Genomic DNA, 23410 nt, shown 5'->3' with positions numbered 1-23410 from the left:
CTGTGAGAGGAGCCCTGCAGGGTGCAGAGCTGCCTGCCTGTCCCGCGGGTGGGGCAGCCCAGCCCTGCGGGGCGCCTACCGTCACGGTTGGTGTCCATCTGGCGGAAGATCTTTTCGGTCCTCTTCTCTGGGGTTGACTCATCCTCTGGCATCTTCATTACAGAAGAAACCATCTTGTAGATTGCCTGTGTGATAGACAGCAGCAAAAAGCTGGTAAGAAGCACATTATCATCTTGATGCAAGGGTACAATGATCCTCTTGTGACAGAAACAGGCAGAAAATGTCCTCAGAGCACCAGCAAGACCTGCTCTTTGGATGCTGGAGGGTGTTGGGTGGCACCAGTACATGCAGCTTCCCTCTTCAGTGGCACACTTGTTTATGAAATACTGTGTTTCTTTATTTAGTCATGGGCAAACACCATGTGGGTTTAGACTAGGATTATATTTTTCCTTATTAAAATAGCCTTTGGACAAATTTGTCACCTGTACAGCATGTTGGACAATGGCAGCTCCCAGAGCCTGGAGGAACAGCCAGACCACCAAGGTCTTGTCCCATGCTGTGATGAATCTCCGTGCTTTGGGCACACAGGCTTCATGCTCACCACACCTGTCTCCCCACCCTGCCTTTGCTTTTCCCCCATCTCCTTTCTCTCCCTCCCTGTAAGCATCCTCTCTGTGAGGAGAGCAGTGACTCCTTGCATTTGCAGCATCTCACAGATAACAAAGACTGGACCATCAAGGAGGTGGCCTTTTAACTGGGGGCTGGTGTGTGTGCACAGCTCAAAATCCCTTCCACCATTTTCTCCACAGAGACCAGATGTTCTGGTCCTACAGAGCACCACTACCACCCACAGCTATTCTCTGCACAGACAGATGCATTAGCCACCTTTGGTACCAGCTGTCCCTGAAAGAGGGGTAAGGTTAATTTTAAAACAAGGATGAGGATCTGTCTCTGCACTGGTTATCCAGACCTTGCTGGTGAGCATAAGCATCCAGCACCAGAAGCACCAGGGCTTTGTGTCAGGTGTCTCTGCAGTGCCACACCTGGGAGAGCAGCAGCACTCAGAGGGCTGCAGGGTGGTGGCCTTGGGGCTTCCTCCCAGCCATGTGGAGGAGCAGCACATCCCAGCCCAAGGCAGCATTGCCCTGGTCCAACTGGCCCCTTCTGCTGCCCACTGCAACTCATTGGCTGTCACCTGCTGTCACCTGGCTGCTTTAGTTATTTGTTCTTCCCTTCCTCCTGCTTTGGGAGGGGGTCCTTTGTGCAAGCCAAGATTTCTCACTGGGTTACTCCTCTCCCCTCTTTCCCTTCATGAAGTCACTCTGCCTAGCAGCTCAGATTATCTGGCTCAGGATCCCCAAGGACTGGCTCCAGGAATGTAACAGCACAGATGGAGGATGCCACTAAGCAGCACAGACATTTTACACTCAGACTAGGGAGCAGCCGCTTCCTTGGCCATCTTGCTGGCTTCTCCTCTGCCAACAGCTCACCCTTGACATCTCCCAGGAGAATTAGTGTTCCAGAGTACTGGGCAGAGCCTCAGGAGAGGCAGGGATGCTGTCCACACCACCGTGATACTCTCATACCAGGAGCACAGAAGAAAGGATGAACATGCAAGCATGTAAACACAGGGATGAGGGAACTGGGGGAAGGAGGAAATAGGGAAGGAAGAAATGGAGAGAATGGACAGTAAGAATTTAGACCTTGCTCATCCTCATCAGCATGCAAGGCTTGCAAGGGTCAGAGCAGAGATGAGGCTTATAAATCTGCCAGTGTTTAAGCATTTGAAGCTGTCTGGCTTTTGTCTGGGGTAGGAAGAGAGGTGGAGGGGTCACTCCCTCTCTCTGGGTGAGAGGACGGCAAAGCAGAGAATCTGCATTGAAAGTGTGGGAGGAATGCCCCAGACTGGGAGTGAGGGCATGTTTACCCTGATCAAAGTAACCATAGTAAGAATATGCAGATTTTTAGGACAAAAAAAGCACTTCAGGATGACTTCATCCTACAGGGTCCTTTTCACAGAGGCGTGTGAAGGGAATAACAGATGAGATATTCTAGGAAAGCCAGATGGGAATAACATAGTGAGCGTTCTTTTCATGCTGAAAATGGTTACTCTGGACAAATTCTTATGTCCTTACTCAGAAGTTCATTGGGAAGTTTTCCCAAAGTAAAAGCCAGCTAAAGCTGATTAAGAATCTTGAGGCTTGCCCCATATTAATTCAGTGCAGCCACACAAAACTCTTTATTGTATGTTTGAAAAGAGCAAGCTCTGAAAGGAATTTGGTTTCATGCAATAATTACATAGAGCTGGGCTGTGCTAACCCTGAGCTAGGACCTGGCACTGGGAGGCTGCAGGGGCTCCACTCCACATGGAGTGCAACTCCTTGGCCTCCCAGAACCTGGGATGAAAACTGCTAGTGGCATTCTGCACTGGAAGCTGATACCTGCCAGCAGTCTCCTGAGTCAGGGCAGCTTCAATAAGTGAACTCCTCTCAGGTGTGCTCCTTACAGCTGAATGCCACCAGGAATTGTGCCTCCAGAGCCCTGGGTATGTCACCTGAGCAAGCACAGGCTCCAGCTTCATCTGCTGCCCTACTGATCTCCTTTGATTTTCCAGCTCCATGTGGATGAACAGCAATGGGTGATTTTAGGGCAGTCTCACCCCTTTGCCCATTCACACAGGTTTTGCTCCGAGTTGCTGGCTGCCACTGCTGCACTCAGGCCAGAAGCTTTGGTGAGGGCTGCATTTTCCTGGTACACTTGGCAAACTGTCAAAAAGCTCATTTTGGTGATGGCAGCAGCAATGACAGCACACATTTTCAGTTGATTCTTTTTACTCTTTTGAAATAAATTCTAATGGCTAGAAGACTCATGAAGTAAATGACTTGTCTGAAAAAAATTGTTTTCCTCTCAATGTCATGGAGATTTTTGACACTGCCTTTACAGAGCCATATCAGCTTTTGCTTCTTCTCATACCAGCTTCTGTTTCATCCTGGCTTGCAAATAAGCTATCCCAGCAAGTGAAATGTGTGTGCCCTGTTTTTATTAAACTGAAAGTGTTATTCTTGTCTCTGCTCAGTATTCTTAAAATGCCTTTTGAGTCCATACAGTGAAAAAATGTATCCTTAGAGCAAGGTTTCCATCTCCCATTTGAACTCTTATTTTAAGAGACTAGCCAAATATGTCCTGCTTCAGCAAGGGGAACAAATCTTCTGACTGGTTTGCAGCTATTTTTGAGTGGACTGGGCTATTTAGATAATAGGTAAACATATGGGAGACATGAAAAGCTTGAGACATGAATCTGAGAGGAGCTGTGACAAGGTCTGTCAAGAGGGCAGGCTATGAAGCCTCTTCCCACAGTAGTCTGCAGATGTGCTATGCCTGGTGAGTGTAGCAGTATCCTGTGGACTTTCTTTTTTGAGGCTCTACAACTGTCAGCACACCACTAAAGTCCTTCATCTTCCAAACTGTGCAGCAGGCTGTGCAGGGATTTTTGGGGACTGGCCTAGGGATGCTCATGGACAGGCATGGTGAGTGCCCTGGGCTGGCTGAGGGCATGATGGTGTACAGAGCTTAAAGGAATGCAGGTGCTTTGCTATCTAGCAAGGAAAACAGGCCTGAGAAAGCTGTCATGGACCATTCACCTTCATCTCCTTGGCAGCTGGCCAGTCATGAGGGCTCCTGTGGGACATCTGAACCAGCAGCTCTGCTGTTCCAGGGCTGCTGCTGCCACTGCTACCTCAATCTCCTTAATGCAGTGCAGGAGTGCAATGCCTGCAGGGCTGTTAGACTAGGCCAGAGCAATGGAAAGATAATGCAAGGAAGCATCAGCACAACAGTGAAAATCACTGCAGAGAGAGGGATTTCAAAGCACAAAAAAAAGCAGACTGAAAAAGAAGAAAAGTGTGCATGCATTGCCCCTATGCTATTTAAAATACAATAATCCCACAGTAACAGGGACAGTATTTTTCTGTTAAACTAAGACTTTTAGACTAAAGGTGTTCTTTTAGCATTCATTTTGATGTACTGTCTCCGGAAAAATCCCAATGAAAACATAATCCCATTCTATCAATTTGAAAATGTATGCTAGATAAGGGACTTGCAATGGGTTCCTTTGAGACATAGAGATATGTCAGAGTTCTGATTTTCACTCTCAGGAAAACTGTGATGGCTGAGGGCCCCCAGGAAGCCATTTGATACAGAATCTTGTCATTCCATATGAAAAAATAATAATCTTTCATAAATGAAAGTGATAGTTGTTTGCTGGCTTTTTGTATCTAATCACTCTACATCAAAGGAACTTCTCAACAAAGCTAGAAAATATGCTCATCTACTTCAGTTTCAGATATCAGCTGAACATGTTTCCAGAGACTACACAACAAATCCCATCCCACTGGGAGGAGCTCCTGGTGACCAGTGCAATACAGGGAGACCAATGCATTCAGAAAAACAAAAAAAGAAGAGAAGAGGCACATTGCCTTATTGCTCCATCACAGAAAGGGTTTGTGGTTTAAAAATTGCTGATAGTCCACGGTACAGAAATAACTGCTTTTCAGGCTGTTCACTTCCATAATTGCTTTTTGTGCGGTCCCCAGAGCTGGGTCCCTCAAAATGAGGTGAGATTATAAGCATCATGCAGTTGAGTTTCACATTCAGTCTGAAAGGAGAGAGAGCCAAACCTCCCAAGAAGGGCAGAGGGATTGCTGGAGTGCCAGGCTGGGGGCTGTGCCCAGCCAAAGTGCTGCTTGGCACTGGATGCACATTGACAGAATGCTGCCCGACACTGACCCCAAAGCTGCAATTCTGTTTGATGATGGCACCATGGCTGTTAAAGACATTGCTGTGATTTGGTACTGACATAAATATGAAGAGGAGGCAGAGCATTTCAGCCTCTAGACTTGCTGGCAAGCAGATCTGGAAAAAGCTTCCAGCTTTGCTGGTCCTTGTTTAGCTCACTACAGAAAATCCAGCCACCGATATTTTCATTTCATTTGACATGGACAAAGTTGTGGCCAAGTTCTGCCTGTTTGTAGCTCTCCTTGCCCAGGGGGTTTGTGCTGCCTGTCAGCACAGTGCCTTCCTGGGCTCCTCGACAGCAGTGAGGGGTCCTGCAGCCCCTGGGGTGTCTCCTCCTCCAGAGGAGTGGGCGGTCACCCAGCTTTGGTTCCTGTGTTTCCTATGTACTACGTTAGTCCTTTTGGACATCTTTTTGTTTTTTCATGAGGAGAAATACAGCCAGAAAAACAATAATTGACAGTGTGTTTACCCTGCCTGGGGGAGAGGAAGATTTGTAAGGACCAGAGGATCTTCCAATGCAAATATTCCATGGGGTTTGTCACGGCGCAGACAGGGAGGTCCTGCTCCTCAACTCAGACACAGCAGCACAAAACAGACCAAGTGAAAGACAACAAACTCCAGATTTGCAGCTGAGCTCTGGACCTGTCTTGCTGAAGCAGTGCAAGTGCTGGTATTTGTGTGTAGCAAATTGCTATGCTGGAATGTCAGAGGCACAGGGCTAGTGTGAGTGGCAGGACATTTTTTCATAGTTAGGTGTATTAACTGGTCGTATCGGAATCGTGGGTAGGAAGCGCGGATTCATAAGAATCCTGCTGATAAAAGCAGGACTTTTGTGGCTAGAACGATGGGGAATAGTTCTTGAGGGGGGTTGAAAAAGCTTGGGTTAAAGCACAGACTTGTAGTTAGCGTGTTCATGAGTATGATATTAGAGTATTTGGCTAGAAAGAAGAGTGTGAAAGGGCCTGCTCTGCTGCATACTCTGTTGGCCACTGTTTGAAGGATTTGAGAAGGGCTCTGGTAGAAAGACAGGAGCACCACCTGTTAGGCTGACTCCCTACATGCAGCTGGCCATCACAGACTGTAATTTGTGTGCATTACTTTCCCTTGGTTTTCAGTGCAAATACAAGTCTGAATAATACAGTACATTGTTAGCACTTCAAAATTTCTAAGGAAAGGAAAGGCTCTTGATAACAGTTTTTTTTTTTTCCAACAGTGCTGCATTATACAGATTCAAGCTGTGTAAATACACTGCCATATAAAAAATGTTTTAAATCTTTCAGTAGAGTGATGTGCCTCAAGGGCAAAAACATGTTGGAGAAAGCAACGTGGGACTCTTACTAACACCACAAGCAAACACAACCAAAGAAGCTATGTATGGAATCATCATCTACTCAGATAAGGTTTATCTATATGTAAACTTAGTATGAAGACAGCTAGTATGATTCTAATAATGCAGACCTCACTGGAATTAGGCCAGCAAAACACCTTTATAATATGTGAGCTGAGCTGCTTCTTCATAATAACATGATTTCAAAGTAGATTTGCTTCTTATTGTGGAGGGAGCCTGCCTTTCTTACAAGTACACTGTTTGGTTGCTCTAGTATACCTACTTGGTTCAACTGCAATTTATCATAATTAATTGACAAGGTTAGAGAATCACATTTATCAGCTGCTGAGTTACTGTGCTCGAGCCCAACAGAGCTCCCAGGGAGGAAATATCCATGCAGCCTGTTGCTCAGGAAGAATTTGCAGTGGATATTAACCTGTAGTTTGAATTGTGACACAATTTTATATCCAAGCAGTTATAGAAGACTGTAAACTAGTGCTGCCAGTTTTTCATTCAGTGTAACATTGCTTCACAATCCGCTCTCAGAGAGGGAGCCCAGGGTGCCTCTGAGCAGCACATACCTGCACGATTTCCAGCATCTCTGCCTTGCTGATGTAGCCATTCCCATCCAGGTCATACATGCTGAATGCCCACTTCAGCTTTTGCTCCAGTTTTCCTCTCGACGTGACACTCAGGGCTATGATGAATTCTCTGAAATCTATTGTTCCGTCTCCGTTGGCGTCGAAAGTGCGGAATACGTGCTCTGCAAACTTAGAAGCGTCCCCGTAAGGAAAAAAGTTTCCATATATTTTTTTAAACTCCTCCATAGATAAATGTCCACTTGGACAGTCTCTCAAGAAGCCTTTGTACCACTCCTGGATTTCATGTTCTGTAAAGTCTGTACTTTCTAGCAAATCCTGCATGACTTCAGGGCGTAGTTTGCTGTTTTGCTTTCCCATATTGGAGTTAAAGTATTACCTGCAAAGCAAAATCAAACACATATGAATTATTATTAATTATTGATACTGATTAGCTTGGAGGCTGTAGAAGAACAGTATGCTGTATTCTGCGTTTTCTGATGATAGTTCGTTCACTCTTGGTTATCAGCCAAAACCTTGGACAATGTCCAGAACTACAGGTATACTCTGGAAAAATTAATAAACGTAATCTACATGTTGATTAAACTGTCTTTTGAGAGTCTGGAGAACAGTAATTACACAGAATTCATTGCCATCCCATTTTGCCCTTGAAATCACGAGGCAAGCAAAGGCTGTTGCAAGGTACAGCCAACAGCAGCTGTGTGCTGCAGCACATCCTCCATCCCAGTCACCCAACTCTCCTGAGGACCTGCCCTAATGAGACACAATTTTTGTATCTCTGGTGGAAGCCAGACTGGTACTAAGGTCTGTGTTCCTTTGGTCTTGTTCCAAAATGGGATCAAGGTGCAACTGCAGGGTATGCTGACACCAGTAGGTCCAAAGCCGTTCTACATGTATCTTTATAACCAGAAAGCAACCCAGAAACTGCCTCTTTTGTTTGGCACAGATAGGTTCCCATTTTATTTCAAAATTAAGATAAAATCTGAAGAGATTTTATCAACAGTGGATTCCCCCACTCAAACTATTACGGTGTTTTGTACCCAGGCAATGAAATTGAAAATTCATTTCCATTAAATTAACCATTAAGAAGCATTATTGGATACAGTCTCTATTAAATCACCTTAATTATATTTCATTTGAGGCAAGTTGGTACATATCACATTGCACAGCACATCTACTAACGATGGATGCCTTTGGGTTTTGAGTTTTGGAGCCTGAGTGTGTTGGCTCCAAAAGGCAACATCAGTTTTACTGGAAGCTTAATATCATGCTGATTTGTGGGAAGCCCTTCTCTACTGACAGAAACCTGCCTGAGAATTTGTCCTGCAAATGACAGTCACAACTAAGATATGATGTACGGATAACTAAAGTAGAATTGCAAAATAATTTAAACATGATTCACACTGTTGTCAGAATGGAGTCTCTGGCCCAGAGATGGATTTAATAATGATGACTGGAATGGCTAATGAGCATTTAATAAAATGTCCTTTCTTAACCAAGATATTACTTTTAAAAGACAAAGAATAATACAATATTGATACATCACAGAAGCAGCTACTGAGAAATGCACCACCATTTGAAGCTAATCTACTGTCTCTTCTGTTTGACACTGAGAAGAAGAAACTGAGGTTCTCCTAGGTTGATGCTACTTTTCTTTCTTATGGGAAGGTCCCTTTCTCCCCAAGGACTTTGAACTCCCCAAGGCAGCTAGAGGCTTGATTCCTTAATTTCCTGTGTTCTTGGACCAGAATGTCCAAAAAGCTGTATTTCTCAAGTGGAAAACTACAGGATCCATCCTAGATCCATCTGTGTCTCCAGGATTCACTGATGGCTGTCTGGTAGCATACAGTTGTTGCCTTTTTCCCAGCCTGGGAGTGAAACTCAACATAATTTTAGTAACGAGGTAATGTAAGAGCAGATATTTATTTGAAGGCCTTCAGGGGCAGTTATGGAAAGATGTCCACAAAAGTCTACCCCCTCTAGGGGTGAATACATTTTATGGGTTTTAGGAAATTAGCATCATTGATAAAAAGCATCAGGTAGGAGGACATGCAAGTGATGATGCAATTTTCCTTCAGGTGAAGCCCTTTCTTTGGAGTTTTCTCCTCAGCACTCTCAGCCTTGGTTCCCAGGAAGAACCAAGATAGCCCTCGGGCCTTGTACTCCAGGGGCTTGGAGTTCTGGAATTTGTTCTGTCTTTTTGCCTAGGGAAAGGCTATGGAAAAGTACTGGAAAAACTAGTCACTAATACAATAGGCTACAGAGTTACAAATATATGTGTGAAGAAGACAGAGAACATATAAATGAAAAAAGGCAAAAAACAAACAGAATCATAGTTTGGTAACTATATGTCCTGTAAGCATATTGCCTGCATGGTTCATGGAGAACAGGCTTCCCTGTTCACAGACAGAAGGATGGGAAGGGTAAAGAATTCTGCCCCATGGGGGCCTGTCCATCTCCTGACAATTTCAGGGGCTTGGTTGACTATGTTGACCAAACAATATATTTTCCTCCAAAGTGTCTCCAAAATACTTGAAAAGTGGAAGATGCCACCTCAAAGATAATTTTTTCTGCTACCTTTTGTCTTTTCATCCCAATCAAAACATGCTGTACAGTTTTTAAGCAATCCAAGCTCTTCATGCCCTGAAAATAGCAAAAAAGTCCTTGTTTCATAGGCCCAGTGCAACAGCTGCCAAGGCAGCTGAATGTTGTGTTGCCTTCCATGGGTGTTGGATGGGGCCCATAATAAACAACCTGGGAATTAGCTGAGGGAATTGATTACATTAGAGCAGCCAGAGGGCTTTATGTCAGGCAAAACAACATGATCAGGGTCTGCCAGTGGGATGGAAGAGCAACTGGAAGTGGCCAGGGTCCGTTGATAGTGGCACCAGTTTAATACAAACCCCCCAGTAAAATCCCCAGCGTAGGGAGCAGCTGCCCACACCCCTGGCCAGCAGTCCCTCCCCAGTGCCAGGGGCAGCACACTTTCCAGACCAGAGAGCAGGGAGGGAAGATTGCTGACTAAGGTGCAAGCCAGCTGTGGTGGGAATGAGCTAGAATTAGCCATATAATCCCCTCCTGCTTTTTAATAACTCAAACATTTGAAAATGGAAAACTCAGCTTGCACATTTCTAGTTGAGAGTCTTCTGAAAAATGAAATTCTGAGGTAAGATGCAGGCAGTGTCCTTCAAGAGGTGGTCAATAAGACTATATTTCACTCTAAAAATTAATGCCTTTATAGCTGCCCAGTGTTGTAGGTGCAATATATTTTCACCAAATAATAAAACCCACAGAAGAGTAGAGTGCAGTGCATTGCAGAGCACCTGTGTTCTCCAGGCAGAAAGGGAGAGCTAACCATATGTGACTTGCAGTACAAGGTTGAAATCCACAGCTGTTGTGATGCCAGGTGACGCAGTCAAAACTCGTAGCATTATTCCTCAGTCCACTTGTGATGAATTTTTATCATGTTCTTTGCCTTCCAGATTGTTCCTTTTTAATAGGTGGTGTTCTAGGAACCACGACAATGGGATTTATTGTGCCTATTCTATCTATCAACAACAAAATGCTTTTGCAGTCCTAGTACAGAAAATCATTGAAGACACTTGAAGATCCTTACAATTACTTCATAGACTGCTGTCTGACTCTTCAACATAGATTAGATTGTGGGCAGGGTGCAGTAAGATAAGAGGATGTCTGCTAACAATGACAGCAATACATGCACAGAACAAAATGAAATTGAAACAAAATGAAATTGATTTTCACACCTTTTCATACGTTATCATTCCTGTAGATCTTTCAAATTTCTAATAAATGACTAAAAGTTCTAAATACAGCAAGTAAATAGTGAACAGCAATCACAATGGCAAAGTAAAATATTGACAATACTGAGAAATGGATGTTGTAGGAGTACAAAAAGAAAGACAAATTAAGTGTTCAGTGAATATGTTTAATTGCATTTCTTCAATTTCTTCCTCTGATACAATGGTGTTAGATATAATATATATTAATGACTTGCTACATAGAACAACATATTAAAATATCAAGGTCTTAATTTTTAAGGCAATAGTATTTGGTAAAAGAATGTGATGTGTTTATGGCTTGAAAGGTTGGTATAATTTCAGCCAACAACTACAGAATATCAGCAAGTAAAGCGTCACTGCTGTGCGGCTGCTATGGAAGGAATCCCTGCTCACTGATTATGGGAGGAAATGTCATAGGAGATGCTCCTGAAAGGAAATACTTCAGGTTCCTCTATTCAGGTCCACGTGTGGAGTTTTTAAGGTAAAGATGACAGAGTTGTTTGTCAGACAGCTGGCCTGTGACAATTCAGCACAAGCCAAGAGTGACCCTGCACCGATGGCTTTCCTGCAGGGCAGCAGCTCCAGTGTGTGCAGGCTCAGCCTTCTCCGCACACAGGGAGCTCTGACTGGGCACCGGGGCAGTGAACACCTCTGCTACCACGTGTCTCTTTGCCAGCAGCTTGCTGCTGCTCACACACACTTGTTACCTCAACCTGAAACCTCAGAGTAAGGCAAACACTGCCTGCTTGAGCAACAACCTTGCAGGAGCTAGAAAGATGCAGCATGCAGCCAACCCACTGCAACGAGTGCAGTACAATGCAAAAATGCAAGGCAAACATCTAAACATATTTCCTCAAAAAAAAAGGTTTTTTTTTTCCTCTTGAAAGTTTGCTATAAGACAACAAGACTTCTTAATTTTCATTTAGGCTTAAATCTGAGGGGAAGTCCCCTTCTGGGAAAAAGTATTATGAGAAGGGGTATTGGTGCAGGGAAGCCTTGTTCTAAAAATGGAAGTTTTAGGCTATTGGGTACTTCAGACCTAACAGGGCACAAAGCACCTCAAAGGTCTAAAGAATCACTTTGAAAACAAGTCCTGCCTGGTCTGTTTCCGGTGGGAACAGCAAGGTGAATCACCACAGGCTTGGCTACAGACACCTATTCTGTAAAAATGAAAGCAGAAAACTTTTCAGAAAGAAGCTATGAAAGTTCCATTTTGTGATTTTTGTCTTCAGAAACTTCTGTGTCTTGGTTTCTAACACACAGTTTGACCTGTTTCCAAGAAATAATCGACTTATGGGTGCAATGCTGTCTTTAATATATTTCTAACACATAATTTGAGAATTTTCCCGAGACTAGCAATTGTGGGATTTCAATCTCTGCCAAGCAGCTGCACAAGATCCTGATGACTGCTGGAAAGAACTAAAGGCTGAAAAGGACAACAGCATCACTCTGAGCCAGCTCTGCTACCTGACAATGGTGAGAAAGCAATGCTCCAGCATGAGTCAGCCCCCTGTGGCAATGGCACTCTGAGGCATGTGTGATTCTCCACTCACCATCACTGCTGTGGTTTTTCCTCCTGTCAGATCATTACTGAAAACTTGGATGTGTGACAAGTGGACTCATATACACCATCTATCTCTTAAGCTATCTGCACATCTGGAAATGGCAGGGATCTCACCTTCTTTCATGTTCTACCCACCAGCAGTCTTCTCCTGTCACTGCATACCAGCCTCCACAGCACAAGAGATAGGGCTCTGGCAAGCTAAATTCCTCTGCCATCGCTTTCTGGCACCCCTACCAGTTCTTTCTCTGATGCCACTGTGCCACTCAGCTCTGTCACAAGCTCAGAGTAGGGGTGCTGCTCTGTCCTGGTTGACCAAACCTTGCAGTACAGCACCTCTGCAATAAGTGGAGGGATATCGAGGGGAGACTGAGGTGCATCTCAGAGCATGGGACCTTGTCTGGGGATGTGTCCCCAGGGCTTCCTGGCCAAAATTTTGCCCTGTTATTGAACTTCACTGCATGAGAACGACTATCTTCCTTCCCCTCTGCCAGCTGCTCTCATTGCTTGGTAAAGCTTCAGATAATACCAAGTACCAGTTCACCACAATGTGTCGGTGTCTGCAAACTCTGTTGTTATTTGTACACATACAGTGTACACATACTTCCAAATGGAGCACTGGTTCATCTATGTCCATGCCCTTACAGAAAGGGGGAAGTTATGTGCATTTACAAAAGTCAAGGCTTGGTGAACACAATCTGATATAAAAGCTAAGTTTCTTTCATAAGGTCAGTTATTCCTTTGGGCTGTAATACTGCTAACTGCTGTATGAGCTATGTAATGAGACAGTTCAGAGCAAGAGCTATCTCAAATGATACATTCCCTCCCCATCTGTGAGTGCTGCTTCCCTGTGGCGGGAACACCAATGTGGCCATGGCCTCATCATGAATGCAAACCCAACAGTAAATGTTGGGTTGGACAAGGCACTGTCTTGTGATCTTGGGGCTCTCCAGTGAGACTTGAGCAAAGCAGGGATGCACTCATTGATCTCTGGTGTGCTCCAGCCCAGGAGACTCTGTGACCATTCCCTGAGCTCCCCATTCACAGCCTCAGAGCCACCACTCTCCACTGTCCCACTGGAAATTCCAGTGCAGGATCCCGCTGGTGGGACACTGTGCATCATGACAGCAGCAGCAGCAGCAGCAGCACCTGTTCTGGGAAGAACAACTCCTCTGGTTTCAGTCTCCTGCTGTCACGTGTAAGCACTACCTGGTCAAGAGATTTATTTTATTTCCATCCCACAGAAAACAACCCCTCAGGCTCTTGGAAGCAGCCACTTTGCTTCCTTCTGGCCATTTCTAGTTTGTTTTCACACATTCATTTGAGTAACCAGTGTGGAGATGCTTGCCAAGAAAAGTTTTTGCTTAATTTTTTTTAACAGTATCTTGGAACATATTTTTGAAAGAAAAACAAATTTATTAAAAACCACACAGGGACTTAACAAAAAAAAAAATGCAGAAAAAAAAAATTGAGCCTTGCCACCCTCCATTTATCTCTTTCTATTGGCAAAAAGCAAAAAAATGAATGAAATTTATGAGCAAGATTAAAAAAAATCTGACATTCTATTACAGTATTCAGAAGAAACAGCAGTAAACAGATTTGCAGTGGAATAAAACAAGTACAAATACATCTGGCTAAAACTATAGCTGACATCAAAGAAGAGGAATGAAGACTGATGAAGAAATTAAGAGGAAAAAACCCAAGGAAGAGGTGTGGATAGGATAATCGTTCAGTATTTATGCTTTATTTATCAATAGAAGGAAGAGCGGTCATGTGCTACCCAGTTGCCCACTAGCACTTCCAAACATGTTCATCATAGTATTTACTGATCTTTTGTATTAGGATCTTAGTTTGGTTCCAGGATCCTGACATTTTCACTGCTCTAAGTTCCTGTTTTGTTTAGTGCCACCTTCCTGTTTCTTTAGCCCCTTACTGGGAATCCTTCCCCTACCAAAGGTGTCCTTAACTTCTCCTTTGACAGTATTTGTTCTTTCCTGACAGAATTTCTGCTTTCCTGCTACCCCAGGAGAAACTCAAAACAAGAAACAAAGGCAAATCCTTTATAGCTCTGTGTTTTGGTTGAGGCGGGCAGTCCACGCAGGAGCAGCTGCACAGAGTTCCCATGTTTCAGACTTGGAGGTACTCATGGGTCACATCAAAAGCCCAGGCTCTTCTCCCTTCAGATTTGCTCTGGCAGAGAAATGCTACAGCTGCTGGACTTCATCTCCTGTTTCTCTTGATCACAATTCCTTTATGCATTTTAGCAGTGAGGGCTGGTGTGAGGGTGGGTGTAGGAGGGGGATGCAGCAGAAAGGCAGTGTCCCATCAATAAATGCTGGGGTCTTCAGCACCACTGGGTTAACGAGACAACAGCCTAGTGCTTGTCATGTTACTCTCAGCAATGCTCCAGTCTTGGCTGGAGGTGTTTAGAGACCAATACACAGTGCCTCAGTCACAGGCAGTGGAAGGGCTGATGTGCACATCCCTCACTTTGCATCACCTTCAGCATCACTGGGGCTTCCAGAAAAGGTCTCTGTTTGCAAAGCATTTCCTGAAAGGGGGAGTGTGTGGCACAAGAAGCATGACTAGGCACATGAGTATTTCCAGTATTGGGAGCTGGGGAAAAGGCATGTTATGTGCATTTGTACTGCATGTCACACTGTGCAGTGAGTCCTCTCTCATTCATGGCTAATCACTCTTCCCATCTTAAAGCTCTGTATTTAGGACTCAGAGCTTGTTTCTGAAGCTGCTCCCGGCTGAAATTTTGGTGTACATCTATCCACCAAAGAGGAGTGTCTGTAATGGGCTACCTCTACCCATTAGATTTGGATTGCATGGGGCAATCAGGTCTGTCCTGACCTTTTGGAGTCAGGTACTTGCTGCTGCTGCATCAACAGCTTGGCTACCACAGAGGGGGATGAAGCTCTCTCACTTTATACAAAATCTCTGCTGCTTAGACAGCACACCTAGGGATCTGTAAGAAGATTGTCTGCTCAGTTACCATCAAGCAGTGGAGACACATGGAAAAGGGGCTGCTGGAGATACAAATAAAGCAATCCATGTTTCCAGATCCTACAGTGACCCTCCAAAGTGTAAGAGGGTGTAAATGTGGGCTCCTCTGAGCACACAGTGAGGCATCCAGCACTTCAGCCTTTCTCAGTGTCCTGGCTTTGTCTGCAGTCCCTTTGGGAAGTGCTGCCATCACTGTATGAGCAGGGCAAAAAATGATGCAGTAAGTGGTGGACAGTCATTCCCCAGGGCCAGCAAAGGCTTCACCCATCCAGAAACGCTTGAAAGTAACCCTTTCTTCCTTAATGAGAAATGAGCAAACAAAAAAAAGAGAAACCACGCAAAAGAGGAAGAACTCATACAGATTTGTTTACCCCTCCTCTTACACTCAGAAAAGGTCTTGCTATTTAATTTCATTTCTTCCTAATTCTTTTAGAACTCACAACAATAAAAACCATGCCAATATTCACATGCTTTTTTGGTTCATAATCATTCATTTGTGAAGTTGAGAAACAACACATTACCATATGGTGTATAAGAAAAAACCACAACATTTTGTTTTAACCCTGGGTAGAACGATCTAAGGTCTTTAAAATAACTACTCTTTGTCTTGGCAGGCTTTAGATGACTCTTTCTGGAATTAGATATATATATTTATGTATTTGATTTCTTAAAACTCTAAGGAAATAGTATTTTTGTAAAAGTATGTTTGCCTTTGCCTAATTTTGTATGGCAAAGGGCAAGAGAGACTTTGCTAACAGTGCATTAGAACATCCACCCTCAAGGGGCTGCCTTTCCAGATTTTACTGCATTCAGCTGTTTCATTAAGCACAGGACATCTGCAGTATTTATAAACATGAGTGTTAAGCTGACAGCAGGGGAATTGGCAAAATCTCTCACCTGTTCATCTGGAGGTGACTTTATCTATCCACATTCTTTCAGAACTCCATACATCAAGATCCAAATGATGGAAATTTTCTGCAGTTACCGTGTTTCCTATTAAGCAACTTGTGAGCCTAAAGTCTCTTTGGTTAACAATATCTTTCTGGGCCACATTTCCTAAAAAGCTCAAGGTCACATTTTTCCAAGTTCCCAGTACCCACAATTAAACTTGGGCTTCCCAAACAGAACACACCTTCCCTTTGGGCACCTGTGCAATAGGTAGTTTCTCAAAAAGCATCTGTGTCCAGTAAACTGAGACCTGCCAGAAAGTAGCACCACTGATTTTGGTACCTGCTGAGGGCCTGAGTGCTTTAGAAAAGCCACCCTTCCTACACCTGCGTCACTGCTGTTGGTCCTTATCCTGATGCTCACATGTCCAGCCACGTCAAACCCACTTCATTCTCCTTTCTTCCACAGGGCTTCTCTCTTTGTGCAGGGCACTCACCAGTAGTAACATAATCTTCCCCAGTGCACCTGAGCACACCAGTCACCAAACTCATCCAGCAGCTACTTCATCGGGTTTCTAATCTGTCCTACATCTTGTTTGGTCCTTTTATGTAATCTTATACGCAATACCTCGGTGGAGGGTAGTGGAAACTAAAGCAGAAAGCTACTGTTGCACAAAGTAAGACGAGAAGCTGATGTGAATTCGTGATATTGATTTTTTTTATTTTTGTAAATAAATAGCATGTGACTCCCAAAGACTGACATTTGTGCTTAGACTCCCCTTAAAAAAATTGTTACCAGATGGTCTCCTATCCCACAGCAGAGACTTGGTGTTGACAGAAAAAAAAAAAGAAATCGTGATACTGGAAAAAATGGAGCCATTAGCTGGCAAACTAGATATTTTTAAAGATGTTCTTATGCTAGGGAAAGGAATGATTGTGAAGGTTCCTACCTGGACAGTAACTGTGAGTTTTTGTTCCATATTGAAGAGAGTTATTGGAACTTTCTCCAGGAAAGTAGGCAAATGGAGATTGGGAGTGGGAGGTTCTGGCAGTCAGGACCAGAATTTTGCTAAGGAGATGGAAACAAGACTCACTAAGATAATGTCACAGTTTACAAGTTCATAAATATGAAGGTCTGTGCCAGGGATGATTTGTCCAGCATTTAACACTCTCAAGTGTGCCTGAACAAAAGAGAGCTATGTAAGAGACATCTAGATGACTAAAGGAATTTTGTGGGAGTTGTAGGAATTTTTAAGTCAGTCTTCAAAGATGTTCCCAAACTGCATATACAGTGTTAATTTTCTCTTTGTGCATGTCTTATTTCTCAGAATTTTTACATCCTTGAACTTGCAAGATGATCCTGTACATTACTGGCCCTGGACAAACAGCACTGGGTGAACATTTTTTCACTAGAGCCCATTTCCATTAGGGTAATGCAGCTTAGCTGAAATCAATATGCTTTGTCACATTCAAGAAAACAAATTTTGTAAAAATGTCAGAATTTATGATTTTAATTTAATCTTTTCCTTTTAACATGGCAAAATGTTTCAGTGTTACTTTATGTGTTTATTAATTTTGTTCTGCTATTTATATTTGATTAATTTTAGAATTACACTGGTTTGGTATTATTGAGAAAACAATTCAATACCAATGAAGTGAAATAACTTGGTATTTCCAGAGCAGTTTTAATATCCATCCCACTGGGAAATTTTGATGTTTTGTTCCAATATGCAGTGAAAATAAATACAAATGTCAAAATTTCCTTTGGAATGGGAATTTCAGATCCTAACCAGCTCTAATCAACAACAAAGCCATCTGCTTTGTATTAATGACTTAGGGCAGTATTTAATGCTGCAAGAGAGGGTGTTATTCCACTGCTCAGCATTGCTCATGGAAGTCAATGACATATGGCAAGTTTCTAGCTTCTGGTTGTCTAGGGGAGTTTGAGGCTAGCCACTTCTATTTTATTCCTCATGTTCTACTGCCAAGTTCACGGATTCATCTTGCAAATCCAAGATATTCCTGTGAATATATGAGAAAACATCCTCCCAGTGACATATGGCACAGCCTACAGCTCCTACATTTGAAAGGAACTCGTAATTCCCAAACTGCAGTGCAGCAAGCTACTTCCATTTTACAAAGGTTTTAAACTGATAATTTAAATAGAATATTTGCTCTGTGATAAATGCCCATTTTTGAACATTAACAGTTAAATAAATATATTTTATTTCAAAAGTTAACTTCATTCAGATGAGTCCTAATATGAATTCTATTTGAGAAGACATGCTGACATGAAGGATTTTAGCACAAATGAAAGTAATATTTAAATTTTGTTTTAAAACAATGTCTTTGCTGTTTTTTCCCAAGACCTCTTCCCTGTCTTCACATACAACCTTTGCACTGCAGATAAGGCACAGGAAAACCATAGAATATAAGATAATTGCCCCTGAGCTGGTCCAGCAATGCAGTCAGCTTGCAAAGCTCAGCCATGGGCCCCCGTTCAGCTGCTTTGCTGTGCCCCCTGAAAAGTTTCCATGGGCAAGGATGTGGTTACTATTGGTGATGACAGTATCTCTTCTTTTTCTGACAATCTGATGATTAACCAAATCACCTTACAGCACCTCCTCCTCCACATTCTATGTGGACAGCTGACCTGGGAGGGATGGATGGATCTGGGGGTGTGCAGCAGGCATTTAATGTGGAGATTCCGCTCCCTCTGAGCGCCATTTGTACACAAACCTGAAAAAACCCTAGCTCAGGAAACTTAGCTTGGATATAATCTATAAAGTTCCTGGAAGAAGATTTTGATTTGTATTCACTTTGAAAGTCAGAATGACATCCAGTCTTGACAGCCTGCTGTGAAAAACCCAGAGCTGTGTCTTACCCAACTGCTGTTTCATGCATAACACAGTGTGCTGCCTGATTTTAGAAATTACTCAACAGGAATGAATTTGGGAGTTTGAACAACATGGTAAAGGTCGGTAAGCAAACTCCCTTAAGAGGCATAGAAAAACATTTGACAAATTAAGTGTAAAAATAATTTGCCATGCTTCTCTGTCTGTCTGTCACACACATGTAAACAAATGCTTGTATAATCTTGATGTTGTTACTATTGTTTGTTATCAGTAAACAAAACCATAGCAGTTCTCAATATTAAGTTAGGTAGTAAACACTCATATACAGTACTGGTTTACAAAGGGACTTTTGAAATGTCATGTATCATACAGTCATTAAACAGAGTGTAGTAAAAAATTGTGTGCATGAATTCAAGAAATTTTTTACAAGTTTATAGCATTGCACAAATTGCAACAAGAAATAATGTATAAAACCCAGGACAAAGTCAAGACAGAAAAATAGGAATTATGAGATTGAAATATTTTCTGCCATCACTGAAAATTTTCAGTAAATTCAACTAAGATGAACTCCTTCACAAAAGAAAGGGTTAACAGCACTTCTTCCTTCACTACTAACATCCTTTGAGGAAGTAAACAAAGTCCATCAGATAACTGTCTTCAAACAAACGAACTGTTTTTTCTCATGTGAACAACAAACAATTTGTATCACTCTTGTAGAAAAGAAGGAGTGCCAGTAGAAAGCTTCTTTCCAAAGTTTAACTTTAGGAAAACCAGATTCTATCCAACATGAAACAAAATGTCACTATTCACCACTTCCTAGTGACTGTAAATAAACAGAAAAGCTGATCCTGTTACATTTTTAGGCCAGCGTACTTTTGCCTCTTTGCTGTTCTCAAGATGTCAGCTTCTCTGAGATTTCTTGTATGTGAGTTTTAGTGCCTTTCCCCATTTTTCATTTTCTAGAACTTTTATTTATTGTGTTAGTATATAAAACCTTGTCCTTTCTTTCTTTTTCCCCTATCTCTTACTTTCCACTACTATTCCTAAGCTCCCTAAAACAAACACAATCTTTCTTATTTTTCCTACTGTCTTTGAAAAACTCTGTCACATAATTTCTCTTAAGTTTTTCTCCATGCATGTCCATTCCTACTACCAGCATTTGCAAATAATGGCATTTTTGATGCCATGCACCATCAAAACGATATCCTAACAATGAAATATATCTACTCTGAAGCAGCAGGGGTTGGAAACCTTGGAAGAAGACCATCTATGGCTTAATCTCTGTGTGTCTCTCTGGTTAAATCATCCAAAAGAAATATGTAGCAAAGATGTATTTGGTATCTAATTAATAGAAAACTGTTACCATTTTATCTACCATGATTTGCCTTGCTGCTTTTGCCTTAATGGTAGAGTACTGGTACTGCTGTTTTTAAGAGCAGTTTCTGAACTCTGAACAGCATCATCACCAATGTCAGCTACAAATTCAGATTTTGATGATCTGATTCCTTTTCCTGGGAAGCATTACTTTTCAGACATGGAGAGGAGTAAAAATGTACATAAGCATGAGAGATGCTGACTGTAATGAGAATATTTTGCCTATGGCTAATGAAAGATTTACCAGTTACCTGATGGCCAATATTTCAGATCCTTTCAGGGACACATGCTCTTACATAATCACAATCTCACCAAAGGAGTTCTGTCTCTGACATTTGTTCCAGTTTCTTTTCTTGCTCTGTATGCCCCATATGACCCATTCTTACTACAGTAATAACCTCTTGCACTCTCTGTGTCATGCCTTATAAAAATAAAGGTCTTGTATTTTAAATGTCTCTCTCCTCCTGCTTGCTGCATATAGCTTTTAAGATGTCCTTATATTATCTTCAGCTGACAATTCTCCCTTCCACATCACTTTCACCAATAATTTCTGTCCCAACCCACTCTTCAGACGTTCCATGCTTCCTCTCACTTCATGCATCAAGTATTTCCTAATTCTCTCCTCTGCTACCCATGTTATGAAAACCAGTGAAGCTCCACTGCCTAGAAACAGGATGAACACTGAAGAATCAGCCCACTGTTTGTAAAGTGCCATATAAAATCACCATATAAATCACTTATTCAATAAAGAAAGCACATCCTGTTCCACCAAATAAGTCTCAGATCTTGATCTTCTAATGAATTCACTGAAAAGTCACTTAAGCCAGAGAGCAACACAGGGATCCTCCTGTGAATTACCAAAGGAATCCTCCAAAAGAGATTTAAAGATTGATAACTATGCAAATATATACCAAAAACTTCTGATTTTCTACTTGTTTTTTCTTTATTAAAAGAAGGATGTACCCTATGAGGCTCACTGCTTTTAAAGGAATGTGCTAGGGAAGGGAGCCACAATAAGCAACAGTATCCATTTCATTGAGAGGTGCTTTAAAATCTATCTCTTGGTTACATTAAAACCAGGATGTTTTCAAATTAGTCTCCACAGGATGATAAAACAGTGCCTTATCAGCAGTTTACCACCCAGCACTTGGCAATAGTCATTTGATCTCAATCTGAATGAAAGGTGGAGCTATCATCATATCATGAACACAGTTCAAACCCACACATTGTTCATTCATGTGTGATCAGATGGGAACTGGTTTCAGTGATCTCATACTGATTTGTGCAACCTCCTATTAGCATATATTGTCATTACTTCTTTGAAAAGTTTGGCAGTAAAGTTGGCTTTGGAGTTGGCTTTCAGGCACTCAAAAAAAAAAAAAAAAAGAAAAAAAAAGAAAAAGGAAAAAAGAAAAATCCCACACAACAATTTTGGGAGAAAGTCAAAATTTTCTTGGAAGTTTCCTTGATGAAGCAGTATGAGTGGGATAGAGCAATATCCTTGATTTTGGCAGCAAACCTTTCTTCTAGAACTTCATTAAAAAGCCATTCCACTTTATGAGTTATCAGCAAAGAGCTGGTATTTTTGAGTGTGACTGATGGTCCTCCCTCTTCTGACAAAATTAGAAACATCAATAATTCTTAGACTAATTGCTTAGAAAATTTCCAAGAGGCAAACATTTCCTTATTTTTAGACCCTTGTTTTCTTCTGTAGTCAAAGCAGTGGAGGCCAAAGTTCGACTACATGTACTTCACTTAAATGATGGGATCTCTCTGCTCTCAGTTTTATATGTGCACAGAAATAAGTATGCACCACTGCTGTGTGGGCAAGGGTGTCCCATGCTGAGCCCTCCATTCCCAGTCCCTGAATAAATCCTGATTTATCTCACAGAGACCTAGCAGCAGTCTTCATGCCACATATCCACAGATCCTTCCAAAGGAGGTGAGGACATGGACATGCTAGGATCCCTAGCAGGGACCACTGGCATGAGAGATGCTGACTGTAATGAGAATATTTTGCCTGTGGCTAATGAAAGATTTTCCAGTTACCTGATGGCCAATATTTCAGATCCTTTCAGTGACATATGCTCTTACATAATCACAATCTCACCAAAGGAGTTCTGTCTCTGACATTTGTTCCAGTTTCTTTTCTTGCTCTGTATGCCCCATATGACCCATTCTTACTACAGTAATAACCTCTTGCACTCTCTGTGTCATGCCTTATAAAAATAAAGGTCTTGTATTTTAAATGTCTCTCTCCTCCTGCTTGTCAAGACTTGCCCCATGATGCTGGCTAGCCATAACAAAGTGCAGCATGTGGCCAGCAAGTGGTAACAAACCTGTATGGGCCAGGGGCTGAGGATGTGTGCTGGCAGTGACATGGTCTGATGGAGCCCTGGCACAGCAGTTGTTGCTACCTCAAGCACAAAGTGGAAAGCTGTAGTGAAATAATGCACATCTCACCACTTAGATTTTTCCTGTTCCTTATTCAGGAAAAAAAAAAAAAAAGGCCTTTCTAAACAAGTTCTGTGTACCTTTCTCCACTCACTGCTTAGTTATGCACCTGGGAATCCAATAATTGGGCTGTCTTCTGACCAAAGATCTGCATTAGTGCTCCTGAGAGGCTGCATGTGCTGCTCCTGGGCAGAGTACCAGGAGACAATCCTCACCAGCACAAGCTTGGGTGCTCTCACTAGCACAGAGCTTGGGTGTCCTCACCAACTTCTGCATGTGAAAAGGCTAAATACTGCAGAACTGCATGAGATGGGTTAAATACTGCTGCTAAGAAGCTGTGTTTGTGAAGGAGGGTCATAACAAATCTTTTATTTGACCCCCTAATGAGGTCTCTAATAAATGGACTCTCTCAAGTGCCTTAGCAGGTCAAACAGAGCAGTAAGCCCTGAGATAAACATAGGAGAGAAACAGGTGGCCTGCAAATTTGTCATTGTTAATGCACTATAAGCATGACAGAAAAGGGTAATTAGCACATTTGGAGCAGAGACAGATATAGGTGGAGAAGGAGGTTGTCACTAACCTCTGTGGAACAGTCCCACCTTCATTTTAAAGGAGGCAGATGGTGCATTAGAAGATCTTTATCATATCTGGTGACAAATACATCTGGAATCCACTGGTTTTGAAGACTGTGGGGGCCTTGGCAAGGCCTGATCTCACCTGACACTTCTTGGTTCTTGGGACAATTGA

General features: G+C 42.5%; 1 protein-coding gene across 1 annotated transcript in view; it reads right to left on the bottom strand.

The window, feature by feature from the left end:
• Positions 1–23410, bottom strand: part of NCALD (neurocalcin delta) — a 58951-nt gene that overhangs the window by 10292 nt on the left and 25249 nt on the right. The window contains exons 2-3 of the mRNA XM_071421478.1: positions 6703–7099; positions 80–185 (exon numbers count right to left, since the gene is read on the bottom strand). Coding sequence (XP_071277579.1) covers positions 80–185; positions 6703–7080 — 484 coding nt within the window. The 5' untranslated portion in view covers positions 7081–7099. The remainder of the gene's footprint in view (positions 1–79; positions 186–6702; positions 7100–23410) is intronic.

The sequence above is a fragment of the Agelaius tricolor genome, unplaced genomic scaffold, assembly GCF_023055355.1.
Source record: "Agelaius tricolor isolate 1412-34295 unplaced genomic scaffold, bAgeTri1.0.p SCAF_2, whole genome shotgun sequence".
Classification (NCBI taxonomy): domain Eukaryota; kingdom Metazoa; phylum Chordata; class Aves; order Passeriformes; family Icteridae; genus Agelaius; species Agelaius tricolor.
This window is presented reverse-complemented; position numbering and strand designations above follow the sequence as displayed.